General features: G+C 35.8%; 1 protein-coding gene across 2 annotated transcripts in view; it reads left to right on the top strand.

Moving 5' to 3' along the window:
* The first annotated feature begins 288 nt into the window (after nt 1-288).
* The window catches only part of LOC147393132 (CemA-like proton extrusion protein-like protein), a 32466-nt gene continuing 11234 nt past the window's right edge, over nt 289-21520 (top strand). For both annotated transcript variants that reach the window (XM_086457187.1, XM_086457186.1), the window contains exons 1-3: nt 289-1204; nt 10203-10288; nt 17025-17198. In XM_086457187.1, coding sequence (XP_086313313.1) covers nt 599-1204; nt 10203-10288; nt 17025-17198 — 866 coding nt within the window. In that variant the 5' untranslated portion in view covers nt 289-598. The remainder of the gene's footprint in view (nt 1205-10202; nt 10289-17024; nt 17199-21520) is intronic.

The raw sequence follows: 21520 nt of genomic DNA, 5'->3' as shown, positions 1-21520 counted from the left end.
CAAAACGTGTCACCTACTCTTCCAGAGAATAAATAATAGATAATATTTTGTTTGATGGTTTTTTGTTTTCTTGGTCGAACAGGTGCAATTTAGTAATTTATTGGAACACTAAGGGCATTCCTCAAGCTATTGAAATAAAAAATAGGTTTATCAAATCTATTAAGCAAGCAAAACCGTTATCCTCTCCCACGTCCCACCCCACCCCCATCCCCATGTAAGTATAACCGACTGTCCCGTTGGTGAGTGAGAGCGGAGATTTTTTCTGAAAAACAGTAGCAACAGCAGCAGGAACTCGAAACCACAATATTTCTCTTGTCGCCTTTGCATTTTTTTTAGGGTTCGAAGATACCAAAGTGTCTCACAACGACACCTCTCTGTCGAGACTTTGTGGAGAGATTTCATGCTGGAATCTGTGATATTAAGATATTGGGAATTTTGAATTTTAGACGTTTAATATTTGTGAAATTTAGGTATTATTGAGTTTATTCCGCCAATAAATGCTCGATATTGAATTTTGAAAAGCTATAAGAATGTTGGATTTTATTGAAAATGAGCTATTCTAGGGTTTGTAGAGGATGAAAAATGTGGCGTTCTGTTCATGTTCTTAATGAGCAATTCTATGGTCTTATGTGAGAATTTCATCTCATATAATCAAACCTCATTTCAAAAGTTGCCTCGTACCCGCAAGAATTTGAACTCCGTGGATTCGTTTATTAATGGAAGGAGACGATTTTGTAGGTTGATTGTAAATGCCAAGAATAGTCACTCAAGGAAGAGAACTTGGTGGCAGAAGTTCTTTTTGGATGAGCAAGGAAATTGGCTTGGTTTGAAAGAGGAGGATATGCTTGAAGAGTCAGAGAGCTCAAGTGAAGAGGAATTATCCGAGGAAGAAAGGTTTGAAGCGTGGAAGAGGAGAGCCGAGGCAATTACAGAGCTGAGGGAGGCCCAAGAAGATATCAGGAATGCAGAGAGTCGAAAGTGGGAAGATTGGATTTTACAAGGACCCACTCAAGCTCACAATTCTTCTTGGAGTCAAGATTGGAGTGAGGGACTGGATGGGTCAGTTGAAGATATCCGGTCTGATTCAAGTGAGGTGGTTGGTGACAAGGGATTTGTTGGATCAATAAGGGATTTGGTCTTTCGAAAGGAAGAAGATGATTTGTTGTATGAAGACCGTGTTTTCCGATATGCCTCATTAAATTCGGTAAGTCCACTGTGATTGCTTAACATTCATGGCACATAAGAATTTACAGTTATTGTTGTCATTATTAATATTTTGATCTGTAAAATGTACCATGGATTCAAAAGGAAATAACGCATGAGGAGCCACTATTCAACATACAATGACTAAAGCAAAACAATTAGCATGAACTATACACTATTTCCTCCAACCAAAACACAACATTTTCAAATTGAAACCCCCACCTCCCTAAATCTTCAAGTAATAGAACACCAAAAAAATACAATAATTTTATTTTCAAGACTTTTGGAGTATTATCAAATTCTTTGCATCTCAATTGTTTTTTTGATAAATATAATTTTATTGGAAAGAAAATATAAAGAGGAGATGTAGAACATCTATCTATTACAATAAAGGGAAAAAACAAAGTTTTCCGTATACCCTTTTGAAGGTGCCATCTTGGGAGATTTAGGATTTCGGATTTAGATGGGACTTTAATGATTGAGAGATTCAGGAGTTGGCAGAGTTGACCTTCAAATTTGATCAGATTAACATGGAGTTATTGGGGTTTGATAAGAGGGTATGAACTTGCACAAAGGACAAAAACTTCTCGGTAAGCTCATTCCGCGACTCAATGGTACCACAAGGTTTATCTTCCTTTCCATTGAGTCCCATTTGGTGCCATAAAGACCCCTCGAAGGTGTCTTTCTTTATTTGGTTGGTTGCTTCTGGTAAAATCCTTTCCTATAATAATCTTATGATCAAAGGCTTTTTTGGGCCAAAATTTTGTTTCATGTGCAAAGAAAGTGGGGAATCGCTCTCTAGTTTGTAGTCTATGGGTTCACTTCTTGGGTCTCTTTAATTGCTCGTGGGTGTTTCCAAATTCAGTCATGTCACTTTGTCAAGAGTGGAACCATAATGTATTCTTGGGTAGGAATAGGTACCTTTGGTCCATTATCCCCTTTGCCGAATGTTGGGTAATGCAGCGAGAAAGAAATCAAAGAGTATTCAATGGGTAGGCTTTGGAGATTCAAGAACTTATTTTGAAGGTGTCAGGCTTCATGTTTTACTGGAGCAAACTAGATTCAGACTTCAAAGGAGTATTCTTTGATGATTTTGTGTTTAGATGGGAATTCTTTGTGCTTAAACTAACTTCGTTCTTTAGTTTTGGTAATCCGTTTTTTGTTTCTTGTAATGTGGCTGGTTATCTCAATCGGTCGGTTCATTTTAATATAATTGATTTATTTATCAAAAAGAAAGAAGGTGCCATCTTGGTGGGTAGTAAGTTTGTGTGTGGTAGTACCGTAGATTTGGGGTCAAAACCCCACCTTCACACTTAAACCTATCAAAAAAAGGAAAAAAAGAAAAAGAATGAGAAAAAAAAAATGTAGACAAAATATATTGCTTGAGAGGATCTAAATACATGTTTACTCTTAGCTCCCATTAGCTCCCAATTCAAAAGAAACTCCTTAAAAAAGAGGCGCCTTAAAACTCATTTTTGCACCAATAGAATATGATGCCCTTCATGATGGTGATGACCTTGTGGGTTTTCCTCAAATACCTTGTTGTTGCTAATGCGGAACGCAACCGATGATGAGAATTACTATAAATTTGTTTCACCAGTGACGAAATCTTACCAGTTGAGGAGAATTGATGGGAACATCAAATCTTAAAGAGTAGATTTTAGTTTTTGTTTAGATTTCTGTTTTAGGATTTTATTTTAATGTTTTTTGAAATTATTTTGATGTTTTATTGGCCCATGGTCTTAGTATAATATTTAAGGGCAATTTAGTAACTTTAGCTTGTCTTTTATTTAGGCTTATTACGATTTGAAAATTAGGAGACAGAAAGTGACGAAAATAAGTTTATTCATTTGGTATTTTAGTTTGACTGGATTCTTCATTTATTTTCTTTATATAGGTTGTATTATGATTTTTTTAATAATGATAACGAAGAATTTTGATAACTAAAGAATGAGTTTCTTTCATGGAGTGCAGTGAGTTCTCCACCATTCTTGGTGCGATTCCAAGATACCCTTGGTGTGATTCCAAGGTTTTATCTTTTCTATCATCTTTTCATTTTTCATTTTTCATTTTTTTTCATGATTTTTTTAATTCTTGAAGTCTTGATTTCTTGAAACCCTCTCTTGATTCTTGATTCTTGAAACCCACAAACCTCAATCTATAATCCATAATCCTTTCTCTATTCTCTTAACCTTTAATCATTAAAAATCATGTAAAACTTCCCTAATCCCTAACTTTCCCCTAATCGTAATTTCAAAATGTGGAAAATTGCGTTTTACATTTCAAAATATAGTGATTGGGATTTTGGAAACCCTTTTCCTATTGTCGCCCAAATCCGAAACCAAAATTTCCTAAATTCCCCATTTATTTTTCTCCCCTCACCGTCCTGCATCAGTTGCACTCCATCCAAATTCCTTTGCACATCTCACCACAAGATCCTTTCTTTTTTGCATGAATGGTGAACACTTCCAACCTTGGAAAAGGATGAGAATTGATCTTAGAAAAATCTAAAATATATGGAAAAGGGACATGAAATAGGACCAATTGTCTCGGGAAAAAGAGCAATGGATCAAAAAATGATTAATTAACTCTTTATTGGTTAGGTATTGGGAACAATATTCTACATGAATAATAACCCTAGCTATATTATGATCAACGGTCAATATCCTATCTAAAGTATCCGACAAAATGAAAGGAACACCTTCGATGAAACTTTGTGATCCTAAATATCTAAAGCTAGAAAGATGAGTGTAGGCATGTTTATTTTCCTTCCAAAATCTAGCATTCTCCCCAACCACCTCCCACTAGGAGAGAAAATCTCGCTTTGGGATTTGTCCAACATGTGCCAAATGACTTGGAAAAACGTTTTCCACACCTTTTTTGAAATGTCATAATGAAGAAGCAAACAACCAACTAGTGACTCACTTGATTTGCATAGGATGAGTCTGTTGGGGATAAACCCCCCGATTGATTAGATGGTCGACTTAGGGGTCTTGTCAAGTGATATTTTCCAAACAACGCATGCAAGTTTAGTTGGACTTGAGGAACCCCATCTTATATAACTTCAGAAGGGTGAATCCATTTCCCTAATGGTGATATCTAGTGTTACCTTGACACATTTGCATGAGTGCTAAGTGTGAAGGTGTACAAAGGTGTCTGGTTTGGAAATCTATGGAAATTCCGATATGGCATCACAACGTACCAATATCAACTGTTGGTAGAACAGATCTTCTAGGTGGTACTCTAGTAACCTTTGGCAAGTGATCCAGCTTGGAGTTGGATAGCTATCCAAGTTACTAAACTATAAAATCCACTCTTATAGTTGATTTATTTGAGAATGTTTTTTGGGAAAACTAATTTTACTACATTTATGGTCCTTGTGTGCATAGTTGTGATGATTTGGATAATTGGATCAATGGATCCCATGCAAAAGTAGATATTGACAAAAAAATAGCTTGATTGAATTGCCCTATACATCCTATAAGTCCATCTTCCTTCTGACCTCCATTCGTTTTTGTTTTCGAGCTTCTAAAATAAATTCAATTTCTTTGTCATTTAGGATCACCTGAGATGACTGAATTTTATTTTAGAATCCCGTAGACTCATCTAGTGGGTAATTACAATTAGGATGTATAAAGATATTTACCCTTTGAATGAAAAATACTATCAAAATGCAATGTGACGCACAATATCAGACATAGTGTCTCTATGTATATTTGAACTAACCACTTGGTGGACCTACAAATCAAAAGTATGTGTCTAGAACATAAGTCTGTCTTAGTTTAGGTATATAGGTCAACCAATGGTGGTCCGAAAATCCACAAGGTTTATGGGCCCAAAATATGTATTCTCTAATACATATTCCACCAATGTCTTATGTGATGTGTTAATGTTGATGATTTGGATATTCAAGTTGCACATTTACAATGATGAAATATATTTCTTAGTTTAGGAAAAATATTTAAATTTTTGAAAACTGTATTTTTATTGCCACGTGCTAGTCCCTGAAGGAACAATTTTTTGGCATTACAATAGCATATGGATAGACATATGGTGCCATGCCATGAATTCTCTTGTCGGCACAACAAAAATGTAGAAATTGAAGTGCCTAGGAAACACTGGTGATGTCTAAATTGACAATCCAACTGAGAACTTACCTCTCGGGCTCCCTAGACTAGACCATATTATCATGCCTTCCTTTGACACTGAATAACCTCCAATTTTACTTCCCAATGAGGTTGATTATATTTTCCACTTCTATCATAAATTTTTTTTAATGGTTCAAATTGGGAAGACCATTTAGTGAAAAAGCTAATACTAGAACACCATTGCGATTGGAAATGACATAAATAGAAGGATATGCTATATATGAAGGGGGCAAGCACGACATCATAGATCATCCTATAAAACTAACGGATTGCTTGAGGCCATTTTGAGCAACAATCTTCTTATAATTCTTGAATATGCCCTTCCACACATGACACAATCAACTCTAAGAAGTGAAGGAATGCTCTCAATCTAATCCATCCTTAAGGCAACCAAATTTGCTAGTGATCACCATCCTCCATAAGCTATTTATTTCCTCCCTAAACCTCCACAACCATTTATGGAATATAGCTTTTTCATATCTTGTTATAAGGTTTCCTTCATGTTCTGATCAAGACTCTCTGTCTTAGTATACTAAGTGATCCTTGAAACCCTCATCCTTATCGTGCATGAGAATTCTTTGACTAGCTTCGCTAAATTCTTATTACACTTATGGGCATAGAGAAAAAAAAGGAAAAAACTAAGAAGGATGGATAATATGCTTTTTTACCAGACCGAGTTTCCCTCCCTTTGGTAACAATTACTTCTTCGATGGAGCAAGTATCCTCTCTAAACTCTTTATATCTCATATGATTTTGGATATTTATCTTTTTTCCATCAAAGATGTGGTACATCTATGTAATCAACTAATACATCCCAAATAACTGAATATTTCACATAGATTAGATTTATTTATCTTTTCTAAGAACCCATATTAGATTATTATGTTCATAAGAAAGTGAAGATATTGAGTTTTTTTTCTTGGAATAGATAATAGAATTTTTTTGTTACCCAATAGTGGTTATCACTTAGGCTATACCTCTAGGCCAAATGGAGCTTGGTCTACAAGCCTAGAATTCTAGGGGGAATTTGATGCACGATAGTGAGGGGACATAAGAAAATAAAAGGGTTTAGCGAATTTGATTTAGGATTGGGTAAGAATTAAGGACTTGAGATTGGGTTTACGATTTGGGTTAGGATAGGATAAACCCAAAAGTAAAATATATATTTTTTCCCGTAATTATGATAATTTCAGTAGGATAGATGAAAAAAGGGTTAAAGAATGGTTAAAGGTTAAGAGAAAGGATAAAGGGTTAAAGATTTGAAAAATAGATTAATGAAATAAGGGTTAAAGAAAATGGGAAAAAGGATTAAGGGTAAAGGTTTGTAGGTTTCAAGAATCAAGAAAATTAAGAACAAGGAACTAAAAGAAAATCAAGAAAAACAAAAGAATAGAAAAGAAAAATAAAAATTAGAAGAAAGAATATTATATTGGACTCACTCCAAAATGGCCTCATACAACACCCATTGTTGGGAAGTTCAAACTCAAGCTTTCTTTTTATTCATCATAATCTTCATTGTTCATTGAAAAAAATTACAGCAGGAAGCAAGTATTTGTAATGTTCTCTAAACCCTAAATCTAATCTCAACCATCCAACTAAAATAATGAGATCCAATGGTTGTAAATAAAACTTAAAACAACTTAAATAAAACAAAAGTAGAAATATCATCTATATCCCAATCCAATAATTTTATTTCCCATGAATTTTCAGCCCATGAAAACTTATTAATAACTCATTATAAAGTTACCAAATTGCCCTATAACACCTATACTAACAATAAAAGCTAATAAAACATCAAAATAAGCTCCCAAAACATAAAATTAAAGTTCTAAAATAGAAAATTAAATAAAAACTAAAATCTACTCTTCAATATTTGATGTCCCTATTATAATTGGTTGAGAAGAATGGTAGGCATGTATATGGCCTTCTCGTGGAAGTGGATACTGACGTAGTAGAAGCATGTGAATCAATAGGATCGAAAGGAATTGAGAGATTGTGTTCAATGGAACACACAAAACCAATATCTTCAAAGAAGGAAAAAACCAGAAAAATAAATTGAAACAAGAGAAATATCTAAATTCAAAATTTATTGAATGAATTCTTATGATTGAATTTTGTTTTTGAAGCTCCTTATATAGATAACTTTTTTTTTTGAAAAGTACCTTATATAGATAATTTCATCATAATAACTTAGAAACCTTCTAAAATACTAGAAAGTAACTTTCCTAAGCTATGTATAATATAATAAAAACTTTTAAACCTATTATAATTCAATTTGAACACGTCTAAAATATAGCCTAAAGAATAAAAACGAATTTAAACAAAATAGAAACTTGAAAAAAATTAGATACTACACAAATTAGAAACTAGACAAAATAGAAACTTCCTAAAGTTGAAATAAAAACTAACTAAACAACTTCTAAATAACTTAAAATTAAACTAAACACATAGGATTGTCAACCCGAACCAGGCTAGTCAAACTGACTCGGTCAAATTGAGTCAACTTGGCCAGATCTAGATGGGTTGATAAGGCCATGAAAATTCTCTAGAATGCTCGTTTTATGGTTGTAAATAAAACTCAAATATTTATGGTTTATTTTCTCTAGAAAATCAAGAGAAATTTGTTTTATATCAGGTAGATATATTTAGGGAATAGTCCCAATCTCCCTGGACAAGGAGTATTAGTAGAAAATGAAGGGCACACTGTGCAACTGAGTGGGGAGATGAAGACAACAAATGGCATAGGAGTTTGGAAAGGGATCATAATAACTTTTTTTAAAGTTTCAGACCCTTCTATTTTCTAAGTGAGAGTAATAAAGTGTGGCATTAAATCTCCAATTCAAGAAAGGCATCTTGATTGAATTCCTTAGCTACCTCCACGAAGTCCTTGTTGAGTATGAGATTGTCATGCTTCTGGGTGTTACATATTGTCGTACCCCTGTTTTGCTTGTGACCTTATGTTCATTGGTTGCTCACTTCTTAATTTGTCGACCGTTTGGACAGATGATTGGTTAACATAGTATCAAAGAGGGAGGTCTGTATAGGTCAAGGGTTCAATTTTGTACGTTGTGGGGGTGGGGGGGGGGGTGTTGAGTGTGGGATTCACCTTCTCCCCCGAGTGTTATGTATTATCATACCCCTGTTTAGCTCTATGACTTTCTTACATTCATTGTTCTTCCCCTTCCTAATAGGTCGGCCTTTAGGGACATATGGTTGGTTAATAGTCCCGTCATACAATAATCCGACATATGGACCAATACTTCATCACCTCCCAACTACACCACAACTTTAAGGATCTTTTCTCGGAGGGCTTCTTCAACTAATTTTTTTGGTTTTCCTTTATTTCATTTTTAATTGGGATATTCTTGAAGTCCCTCAAATGCATTCATTTTATTTTATATTTTAGTCCTATTACTAATCCATCACAACATCCTCATCCCTAGCATGCTCGTTCTATGAAATGTTCTTTCTTGATTTTCCAAAGTTCAACTACATAAAGCACGATTTGTCTTCTTGTTGTCTCGCTAACTTTCCTTTTATTTTGGTCAGTTCACGTTGGTCAAATAATACTTTTGAACTACTCCTCAACTTTATTCACCAAAGATTGTGTGGGTCATATCTTTTTAGTCTTTTGTTTCTATAACCAAAAAAGAAGAAATATGACAAAAACAAAATAAAGAGCAAAGGAAAGGTACAAAAAAAGAGCAAACGTAGTAACAACAAGAAGAAATTTCAACTTAAAATATTGTAGTCTTTTTTATTAGATTTATGGTTGGTCAAAATTAATCGTTGCTATCTATGGGGAAATGAATTATTTTGGATAAGTAAAGGGATTGATTATTTGCTTTTCAGATTAGTTGCTTCTTTGTTGTAATCATCATCAAAGCCTTTTCAAATAAGGCTTTGATGAATGGTGACGATCATACTGATTGTATCATTTTCTATGAGGCAAATATAAGCAATGAATTCCAAAAGGTTGGCTTTCATGAACACTTTGAATTGGTGATGGAAGGTTTCACATCATCTGGAAGCCATATAGTGATTATTTCCTAGTGCCTCCTTTGTAAGATAATGGTAGTGACCAAGAAAATACTTCCTTTCTAAGAGCGCTTCATTGGTAACTAAAATTCCTTGCTTGTGTTGCATGCCAAATTATCTTTTTTTCCATGAATACCCAAGCATACTTTAATTTACTATATACAATAACTGATGAGGGCATCTGAGATCATAAGCCTTTTCTATTGGGACATTAGTTAGATTTTATGTTTTATTTTGTTTTTCCCATTCCCAAACCATATCCCTTACCCCACATTGCATCTTCTTTCCTGTATCAATAGCATATTTTTTTTGAATGACCGTTTCTTTTTTTTTTGGTAAGTTGAAATTTTATTAAAAAGAGAGAAAAAAAAAGCGAGAAGACCCCAAATTCAACTTAACAAAACCATTTCTTACACCTTTATGAATATTTCATATCAAATATAAACCTCCGTAGTCCTTTCCATATGAATGTTTTTTCTAAATGATTTGCATCTAGTAATTGTAATGTGATATATTTATTTGATTTTTTGGATCTTTTATTGCCATTTGGTTTTTATAGTCATAGTAAACGACAATCAAGACTTTCATGCCATTAGACTTAATTTTAACATAATTGTGCCTTGAAGTTATATCATGACTATTTAATAGTATCAAATCATTGGAATTTGAAGAATATTAATTTATTTTAAATGGTGTATATGATAATTTTATTCATTCAAATGCTAGATTACGTGCTTTTTTTTATTATCTTATTATTGTTAATTCATAAGATTAGGTATTGTGAGCCTTATTATCTATCTTTGTTACTTCCAGGCAAAATTTTTGGCATTGTTGGTGATTATTCCATGGGCTTTGGATTTTTTGGTTCACGATTATGTTCTCATGCCATTTTTAGAGAGGTAATTTAATCTTTTGGACATGTCTGTTGTAACATCTAATTTTTATCTTTTGTCGAAATCATGTTTTCCTGATCCACTACAAAACACACTACAATACATAGTGTTGGATTTCACATATGGAAGCATTCTCAATAAATCGCTCATCCATTCCCCAAATATTCACCGTTCGATAACCCAAATACATTCACTGTGTCTTTTGAAAAAATCCACCAGCATCCAAAAACGGACACTACAAAACACCTTATCACATGAGTTATCTTATAGTGTATGAAGAACTACTCGACACTCAAGTCTTTTTGCACATGGCACATCTATTTGGGACAAAAAACACCATATAGTTTAGATGTTCGATTGTGAGAATACATATCATTTTATTTTATCCGAGTTAGGAGTTAAGAATCGAATCACCATGGTAACAACTCAATCTTTCATGCAAAATGTTTGTGGAAGTTTGGTCTCAACCAATCTAGCCCTTGAAAAGATAGTCATTCAGTTGAAAATGATAGAGAGGAAAGTTAATTATGTTTATCTGCTCTAATTGGGCTTTTAAGTAAGAATTACAAGACTAAAAAATGGAAAAGACTAAAAAGGACAAATAACTAAAAACACTTTAATAAACCAGAATTATTCAACACTCCCCCTCAAGTTGGTGCATGGATATCAACAATGCCCAACTTGGACAAGACACCTTCAAAGGTGGTTTTACTAAATCTTTAGTAAGAATATCGGCAAGTTGCTGAGATGTCGAAACAAATGGAGTACAAATTTACCTAGAAACAATTTTCTCTCTAATAAAATGTCGATCAACTTCAATATGTTTAATTCTGTCATGTTGAACCGGATTTGCTGCTATGTTAATGGCTGATTTATTATCACAATATAGTGTAAGGGACTGTTACGGGAAGAAACAACTCAGCTAGTAAGGTCTTGAGCCACAACAACTCACACACTCCAAGTGCCATAGCTCTGTATTCTGGCTCAGCACTGGACCGAGAAACCACATCCTGCTTCTTACTACGTCAAGTTGCCACCAACTTTAGTACAGTACCCCAAAGTGGATCGTTTATCAGTCATTGACCCAGCATAATCTGCATCTGTCCATGCCTCAATGCGAAGATGACCATGATTACTAAACAAAATACCTCGACCAGGACATCCCTTACGATATCTAAGAATGTGATAGATAGCAGTAAGATGAGATGTTTGAGGCGAGTGCATAAACTGGCTTACGACACTAACAGCATAGGCAATGTCAGGGTGAGTCATAGACAAGTAGATCAATTTTCCCACAAGACGCTGATACTGGTCAATATCTAACAAACGCTCCCCCTCAGAATCAGCCAACCTGTGATTCTGCTCAATAGGAGTATCAATATACGAGAACCAAGCTAACCGGAGTCACGGAGTAAATCAAGGACATATTTATACTGAGAGATAAATATACCAGAATGGGATCGTGCAACTTCAATACCTAACAAATAGTGAATATGGCCAAGGTCCTTAATATCAAATTGACGTCCTAAGTAGGATTTGACCTCGGTAATGCCAGTACTATCACCTCCAGTAAGGACAATATCATCCACATAAAGCGACAGTTTTGCCCTTAGAGTGCCGCAAGAAAAGAGTGTGATCAGCAGAACTCTAATGGAAACCAAACTGATGCATTGCCCTTGTAAAGCGCTCAGACCATGCGCGAGGAGACTGCTTCAGTTCATATAGAGAGAGTGCGATGAAAACGGCAAACATATATAGGAGAAGTAGATGTGAGAAAACCAAGAGGTTGAACCATATAGACTTCTTCCTAAATATCACCATTGAGAAATGCATTCTTGACGTCTAACTGAAGGAGAGGCCACCCTTTGATTGTAGCAATAGAAAAAAAAACTCGAATGGTGGTCATCTTGGCAACGAGAGCGAATGTCTTCTGATAATCAATCCCATAAGTCTAAACATAGCCCTTTACCACCAGACGGGCCTTATAATGAGCAATAGAATCATCGGGATTATACTTAAGGGTGAAAACCCAATGGCATCCCACAACCTTCTTCCTAGGCGGAAGAGGAACCAGTTCCCAAGTCCGAGTCTTTTCAAGAGCATTCAACTCATCAATCATAGCGGCTCGCCACTCAGGATAGGCAATAGCATCTGCAACAGTATTAGGAGGAGAAACAGTGGAAACAAAAACAAGAAAGCTCTGATATGAGGGTGAGAGAGCAAAATCAGATATATAATTAGAAATATGATAAGTATAAGTGCGCTTACCCTTGCGAGTGGCAATAGGACGGTCATCACAAGGAACAATAGGAGGCGGAGCTGAGGGCAAGGAAGTGCGTTGGTCTGGCATATAAGTGATGGTTGTATTGTGTAGTCGCCAAGAGTAAACCTGTAATGAAGGAGGTGATGAGCTGACAGGGGGTGGAGAAGGAGGAATAGGTATTGGAAGAAGAAATAATAGAGGAGAGGGATCATCATTAGGAGAATCTAGAGGAAACCACTCAGACTGAATATCAACTAACCCATTGTAGTATGAGGTGTGCTCAAAGAAGGAAACGTCTCGAGAAATGAAATGCCTTTGAGAAGGAGGATGATAACAGCGGTATCCTATCTAGGTAGAGGAATACCCTAAAAAAATAGATTTAATGGCCTTCGGGTCAAGTTTAGTACGAGTTTGGTCAAGAATTTAAACAAAGCAGACGCAGCCCAAACACGCGTGGAGAAAGTGGAAATAAAGGACAATCCGGATGTAGCTTAGAGAAGGGCGTAGCAAACTGAAGAACCCGGGAGGGAGTCTGATTAATAATATAAACAACAATAAGGATTGCATCTGCCCAATAGGATTGTGGTATGTTCATGCCAATAGAAAGGGCACGAGCTAACTCCAAAATATGACGATTTTTCCTTTCGGATCGACCATTTTGTTGAGGAGTCTTAACATTGGACATTTGGTGCTCAATACCAGACTCTAAACAAAGTTTCAAAACCTCGCTATAAGTGTACTTAGTACCATGACCAGAACGGAATGTCTTGATGATACGACCAAACTGGGTATGAACTATAACAAGAAATTGCTTGAAGATCTCATATACTTCACTCTTGTGTTTCATAAGATAAACCCAAGTGATGCGACTGTGGTCATCGATAAACAAGACAAAATAGAGAAAACCGAGAGTGGAAGTAACTGGGGAAGGACCCCACACATTAGAGTGAATTAGGTCAAACATAGCAGGTGCAATAGTATTTATACTTATAGAATAATGATAACGCACATGTTTAGCTAATTGACAAGTTTCACATGAAAAATCAAGTAAATTGTTATTATGAAATAAATTAGGGAACATGTGTTTTAAATATCCAAAAGAAATATGGCCTAAGCGTAAATACCAACGCATTACAAGAGCCTTATTAGACTGACTACTACTACTAAGTTGAGAAATAGAGTGAGTGCTAGGTGAACCGGGTGCATCCAAGATATACAAGCCATTCACTTCACGTCCAGTGCCAATCATCTTCTTCAACTCCAGATCCTAAAAGACATAATGAGAGGGATAAAAAGTTACACTGCAATTCAAATTTTTGGTAATGCTACTAACAGATATGAGATTAGTAGTAAGTTGAGGAACATGCAGTGTATTAGTTAAGGATAAAGAAGGTGTAACAGAAAATTGACCTTGACCAGCTATAGATGACAAATAACCATCAGCAAGGCGAACCTTACGATGATCAGAACAAACACTATAAGTTTGGAATAGGGAGGATGTACCGGTTATATTATTTGAGGCACCAGAATCAATGATCCATGGTGAGGAAATGATGAAAACACTGTATGCAGATGCAAATGTACCTGAGTGAGCGAAAGTAGAGACTAGCTGAGATGAAGCCTCCATCTGATTGAAGAATTTCTTGAACTTGTCAAGCTCGGATTGGGATAGAGATACAGAATCCGAAGAAGAGGTAGGAGTTGAAGGAGGTGCTAGATCAGTAGTCGGCTGAGAGACTACATGAGCTGAAGATCGTTGAGACTGTTGATGCTGCTGATTAAAACGACCATAAAGTGCATAACAACAAGTCTTCATGTGACCCAACTTTCCACAATGATCACACTTATGTCGTTGATGGGTAGGTAGAAACCCACTAAGAGGCTGTGGAGAAGGTAGGTGAGCAAGCATACCTGAGTGGTCTCCTGAAGAATGAGGTAGGATAGCTGTGCGACGACTCTCATCAGCCAAGACATAAGAATATGCAGTCTGTAGGGACGGAAAGGGATCCATACCCAATAAATGAACTCTCACATACTCAAACTCATCCCGGAGCCCAGTTAGAAACTGAAAAACTCGATTCTTATCTAGAATCGATGCATATAATGCCTCATTAGTAAAGTCCTTCTAAGCATAGGACGAAGAGTAGAAGGTCAACTCTTCCCATCGAGCCCGAAGCTGGGATATGTAGGAGGTAACTGAAGAGTCACCTTGTGAAAGGCTGGAAATCTCACGCTCCAAGTTAAAGATCTGGACATTGTTTTGACGTTACGAGTAGATATTCTTTGCGGAATCCCATATCTGTTTGGCTGTCTTGGAGAACATAAATCCAACCGCAATATGTGGTTGTATAATGTAACTAGCCAAGAACGGACCATAGAGTCATTAGCAAACCATTGGGGATAAGTGATGTCAGTCGGTGTCAGTTACTTTTCCACCTTTGTGAGGTAATCGATCTTCCCTTTTCCACCAATAAACATTTCAACTGATCAGGCCCAAAGAAGGTAATTAGGACCATCTAATTTTACGGTGGTAATTTGAATGCCTGGAAAGTCGGTTGTATGAGAGGGAAGACCTCCCGATCCATCGCTATTACCGGTGATTGAGGAAGAAGATGTCTCAGAGGCCATCAAGAGAATGTATGAGGTGTGGTTTGAAGGGAGGTCAAATAAAAAATAAAAATAAAAAATTATGCGGGGTGCTGTAACCTACAAACAGCAAGGTTGCTATGATCGTAGCCTTCTAACAGTGTTTGGAGGGATCGTAGAAGGATAGTAGCTTTCAAATCAGGATATGCTGTGATCGCAGCCACCAAACTACAGAGTCTAGAGTGTCGTAGCCTCCAAGTACAGAGATTGCTAAGTTAGTTTATGATTTTAGATTAAAAAAACAACACCTTTGCAGTGATTCAAAACTGCACCTTGCAAATTTTCTGATTAAAAACCAAAAATCAGCACCTCTACAGTGATCGTAGCTACCTAAACTGCACCTCTTCAGTGATCGTAGCCGCCCAAAACCCCTTCTGCGATGGTCACAAGCCTCAACAGCACCTCTGCAGGGATCGTAGCTACCTAAAATCTCTTTTGCAGTGATCGCAAGTCCCAACTGCACCTCTACTGTTGTCGTGGATGACAAACAACACCTCTGCTATTGTCGTGAATGTCAAACAGCCACAGGACTGTTGTTGCAAGTTGCTGAGGATAGTTCAATGGCCATCGTATGGTTCAACAACTACAAACAACCTAGAAACAACAACTCTGCTGTTGAAGAGATGGAGTTTGTAGTAAAGAAGATGTCGATAGAGTAAGCTCTGATACCAAGTTAGAAAACGATAGAGAGAAAAGTTAATTATGTTTATCTGCCCTAATTGGGCTTTTAACTAAGAATTATAAGACTTAAAAATGGAAAAGACTAAAAAGGATAAATAACTAAAAACACTCTAATAAACCAGAATTATTCAACACATTCAGATGAACTATGGTTTGGGAATGAGGTGGGAGGTTGTTTAGCGTGAGTGTCATATGAGTTTTGTGTGTGGAGAAGTGTCCTCAAAATGTTTCACGAGTTTCATAAAAGGATAGCTTTCAGAGTCAATTGAGGGAGCATTATCCTGCTATGAGAAGATTTGTTGATGTGGTATTCCTAATCTTATAGGACAATTGCCAAATCTTTACTCTCTTTCTTTTAAAAAACTTTTACTAGATCTAGAGTTTCATGATTCAGTCTAGACGTGAGTTATCTTAGGATTTTGGTTTCATTAGGAATTTCATTGAATCTCTTGCTAGCTTGGTTAACTGAATATTCAATCATCCCTCTCTTTTGGATGAAAATCATCAGGTGTGGCCAAGGAGCTGTGTCGGAGTGTTCTCACTTCAATTGTTTACTTGTCTTTAGCTCGTTTGTCATCTTGTGATTTCTTCGCTTAAACCATTTGGGGTCCATAGTCCCATCCAAGGTAGCATTTTTCATGTGTTTGCCTTGACTAGAATTTGGACTTTGGACCATGTCATCACTCGAGGTATAATGGTAAATCCATCAATTGCCCGATCATTCAATGCCCTTATATGGGTTATTTGGTTCCATTTCATTTCTCTGTCATTTTTAGTAGGTTCTTCCTATATCTACTCTATCCCCTTCAAAGCCTGCATACCTGTATTTGGATGGGTAAAAAAGGGATTTTATGGAGTTTGTCCTCCGTTGCTTATTGGGTACTAGGAGAGAAATAACTACACTTATAAGAGGAAGGAACAATCAGTTCATGAGGTCATCCTTCGTGTTTTGACTGCATTTTCTTATGGTACAATCCTTTTAAGATGGGAACTTGTATGTAGGAAATGATTAAAAGTTTTTGTTTCCTTGTTTTTGTCTTGTTCTTCCATTCATTTACCTTGTCATTATGTTGTTTTTGTCTTGTTCTTCCATTCATTTACCTTATATGTGCTTACACATATGCTTTAGCCACTTTTTATGTTTTTGAATAGGTATGTGAGGACTGTACCACTCGCAGCAGAATTTTTTGATGTGAGAAGACCTCAAAAGCTTGAGATGATAAAGACATTAAAAGTTGATAAAGCAAGATTCCGGTTTGAAGTAGAGATCGGTAAATCTCCTCCTCTTTCTGATGAAGAGGTTTGGTTGGAGTTACGACATAAAGCGTAAGATCACGATTGTTTGATCTTCATTCCCCCATGATATTTTTTTTCTTTCTCTATCTTATTTTTAATGTCACATGTTTTATTTCACTGTTTTCATGATGAATTCTATGCTCTTTTAATTAGTATTTCAATCTCTTTATGATAGTTTGCCTTTTGGAACATGTTTCTAAGCAAGTATATCATAGGAGTACAACATATAAGTGAAGGAGCAAATATTGGAAACATTAGTTTTTTTATTATTTATCTTCTCCCGATAAATACAATTTAATTTATATTATAAAAATAAGAGGAAATCGAGGAGACTGACGTACAAGGAACCCTACCAAAGTAAAAGGCATGAGGATAATATGCAGAATAAGAGTTTGAGGAGAGAAGAGAAGCAAAGAGAATGGAGAAAACTTGGGAGAAGTGAAAGTAATTCCAACCCTAACAATCGGCTCTATATATATGTATTAAGTTTAACATAAATGAAATTACACATATACCCCACTAGTCTATTACTAGTAACTTTTTATTCCTAGAATTCCCCATCAAGATGGAGAATACATATAATATAATCCCATCTTATTAAAAGTATATAATCCGCTCTACTACAACCCAATGGCTTCTTCAACAAATCAGCTTGTTGATCTTCGGATTTCAAAAACTAGGAATAGTAATTTCCCCACTAAGCCGCTTGTCACTAGCAAAGTGTCAATATCTTTCCATATGTTTAGTCCTCTCGTGTAACATAGGATTGGCTGTAATGTGCATGGCTGCCTGATTATCATAAAGAGTCTTATAGGTTATAACTGTAAAGCCTAGCTCCTAAAGGAAGTGTTTCAGTCACAATAGTTCACAAGAAATATGAGACATGGCACTATACTCAATCTCTGCACTAGATCTAGCAATAATTGTCTTCTTCTACTCTTCCATGTCACAATTAATGATGTAGGACTATGAACTAACTAAAGTGATGGTTCTGAGATTACAAAAATTTTCATCAAGGACAATGAATATTATAAGCAACCAGATACTACCGCAAAGAAATAAGAGAAGTCTTGTAAATAGTTAACAAATAATTCTAGACAATGTTTTAAATCCCTCTGGTCTGAATCTAAAATATTAAATTGAGGGATCTTATGGAAGGTAGAACTTCCAACGAGCCTAGGGTATTAGTCTAACAATATCTAAAAAGATCTAGAAAATTAAGATTCTTAAGGTTAGATTTAGAGTTGGAATAAGGTTAGATTAATAAAAATAAGGATTTTAGGATGGTCTAAGCTTGCTGTAAATTATTGGGCAGTAAATATGGATGATTTTGTGGTTCATTTAGGTTGACTAGACAAGGGTTTTTGGATTGGTTTGGGCTGGGCAGCAACATGGTAGTTTTGGGAGAGTTTTGGTAGGTTCTAGTATGTGAAGGATCTCTAAAAGATGTTGGTAAGGGCTCACTTAGGGTTTAGTAATAGAAAAAATTCACAGAAAACTATGAAAATTAGATGAAAAGAAGAATAAAATTAGACTATACCTACAAACCAAGAAGAAAATAGAAGAGAGATGATTCTTGCTCACCAAGATGAATGCCCCAACATTCAAGATAGGAAAACCATAAATTCTGTAAATTGTATTAAAAAAACTCCATAAAATAACATAAAGATGTCTTTAAATAGTAAAAATAAAACTATAAAGAGAAAATTAAGTTACCTTTAAGTAAAATATAAATTACAAAAATTATCTAATTTTCGTAACTTTCTCTCTCCTAAAATTTCAAACCTTAAAAACTTAAATAAAAGACAACCTAAAGTTACTAAACTACTCGCAAGCATTTATATTATGACCATAGGCCAATAAAACATAAAAATAAGCCCAAAACATAAAAAATCCAAAATAGAGTCCAAAACAGAAAATTAAATAAATCCTAAGTATTTTAACACGGGCACGCGTTGGTCGTTCTAATTCAACTAACAAGTCTTCTTCGATCCAAATGCAACTCATATGCACTTTCCAATGTGGAGTCTTTAAAAGATCTTGCATATGTAGTCTTCAAGTCCTCTCTGTAGCTATCATCAATCCACAAGGAAGCTTGTGATTTCCTTCTCCTATAGTAATATTTAGAGGGTGATGATCTGATGTCCCCGTCAACTAACTTTCAAGAAGGTATAATACCCAATGGTGGATCTCTTTTCAGAAGGAGAACCAACCCAATCTGCATCTATATACCCCTGCAGATGATTATGACCATTGGTCTTGTACAACAAACCACAACCTGGGGATCCCTTAAAATAAGTGATAATACGAGATCACACATGAGTACCTCGTCTTCCAAAAAAGCGGTTGATAATTTCATTGGCACTAATGCTAATGGGGACCATCGATCAAGAAGGACTTCGGAGACACTCAAAACCAAACCTCTATAATGGGGAATCGAAGCTTCTCAATCATTTATTTTCATCTCTTGTTTTATCTAACACTGGATTGCTCCTACTACTTCTGACCTTGAGTTCCCTATTGCTCTTCATAAGGGATTTTTAGGTGTGTTTCTACTCCTTACCTTGTTGATCAATATGTGTGTTATCAAATTGTGTCTCCTTCATACAATGGATATCTTTTTTTTCCATTGATACTATATATATTCCTAACTCTTTACATCTTGCTCTTCTTCATCTTGGTTAGAAAGATACGATGGAGAATGAGATGACTACGTTGCAATGTAATCGTACATCAAACATGGTCACTCTTCCATCAAGGAAGTACGTTGTTAGTTGCAGTTCTGTCTTTGCTATGAAGTATAGCGAGTGTCACTTGGTACAAGGATTGTCTTATTGAATAGGGTTTTACTCAGTCTTATGGCATGGATTATGATGCCATACTTGCTCATATGGAAAAATTGATGTATGTCCATGTTTTATTTTCCCTTGTTAATTAGGATTGGCCTTTATATCTTATGGATGTGAAGAATTTTTTTCTTCATGGGAATCTCAGAGAAGAGAAATAGATGGATCCCCTTTCCAGTTTCCCGCTTTAGGGGGAGACTGGGGAGGTTTGTGGTCTTTGAAAATTTGTATATGGTTTGAAGTAGTCACCTTGTGCTTGGTTCCATCGCTTCATCATTGTTGTTATTAATATGGGTTATCAAAGATGCCACTTTGACAATCCTATTTTCGTTCATTCTAATGTGATTGGGCGTACTATGCTATTGGTCTATCTTGACAAGATTATTCTTACTGAGGATGACTCGTCATTTATTCCTCATGTGAAGAGTGAGCTTGGTCCTATTTTTTGGTTCAAAGACTGGGACAATTTAAAGTACTTTCTGGGTTTTAAGGTGGCTCGATCTAAGAAAGGAATATTTCTTTCTCCAAGGAATTATGTGCTTGATCTTCTTAGTGTTTTTAGTATGCTTGGGGTTTATAAACTCTCTTCATCACCTATGGTTTCTAGACATTTGTTTCATGAGAGTGAGGGCGATCATTTTGATCATCTAGAGTACCAACATCTTATGGGTTGCTGGATTTATCTACTATCAATCGGCCATACATCACATTTGTGGCTAGCCTGGTGAGCAAATTCATGCCTTCTTATCATGCTTCTCACCATGCTACTGTCCATCACATTCTTCGGTAACATCAAGTTTAGTCTCAATTGTGGACTTATATATCATTCTCATGGTGATCTTGACATATCAAGATATACAAATGCCAATTGGGTAGGAGCAGCCACAGATCATCTCTCTACTTTTGGATATCATGCATTTCTTGGAGGAAACCAAGTTTCATAGAAAACTAAGAAACAACTAAAAATCTATCCAAACACTTAGCTAATCACTGCTGACCATTTGATTAAATTAGCCCCATTGTTGAGGCCAAATTGGCTAATTAAAGGCCGATTGAAGGTCTGATACCAAATTGATGTGGTTCGTTGAAGTGCTAAAACTAAAATGAAATGGAGAACAATTCTCTCCAACTAATCATTTATAACTCCTAACATGGGAACTAGCCCATAAATTGCTTAATAAGAAGCTATGGAGCATTGGATGAGCTTGCATTTGGGAGAGGGGTATTGAATTTCATGCCTATCAAAAACACTTCCAAATTCGACAAAAAACAAATATATCAGAGAACCAATTTGTTTGTTGTACCAAATATTTGATAAAAACAATTTGTTTCTGATTGACCAACCCTGACTGAATGAAGAGTAATGAAGGTAGAATAGCTTCTTCCCAACAGTTTGATAGGATAGAAATATCTAAAAAGAGTGTATATTCATCTTGAGAGACATCTACTCTTTTCAAGAGTTCAATTGCTTTTTCACAAAGAAGCCCATTTTGGATGTTGTGTGTT

The sequence above is a fragment of the Akebia trifoliata genome, chromosome 10, assembly GCF_017979445.1.
Source record: "Akebia trifoliata isolate Shusen 1 chromosome 10, ASM1797944v1, whole genome shotgun sequence".
Lineage (NCBI taxonomy): Eukaryota > Viridiplantae > Streptophyta > Magnoliopsida > Ranunculales > Lardizabalaceae > Akebia > Akebia trifoliata.
Note: the sequence above shows the minus strand (reverse complement) of the source record. Positions and strands in the feature narration are given on the sequence as shown.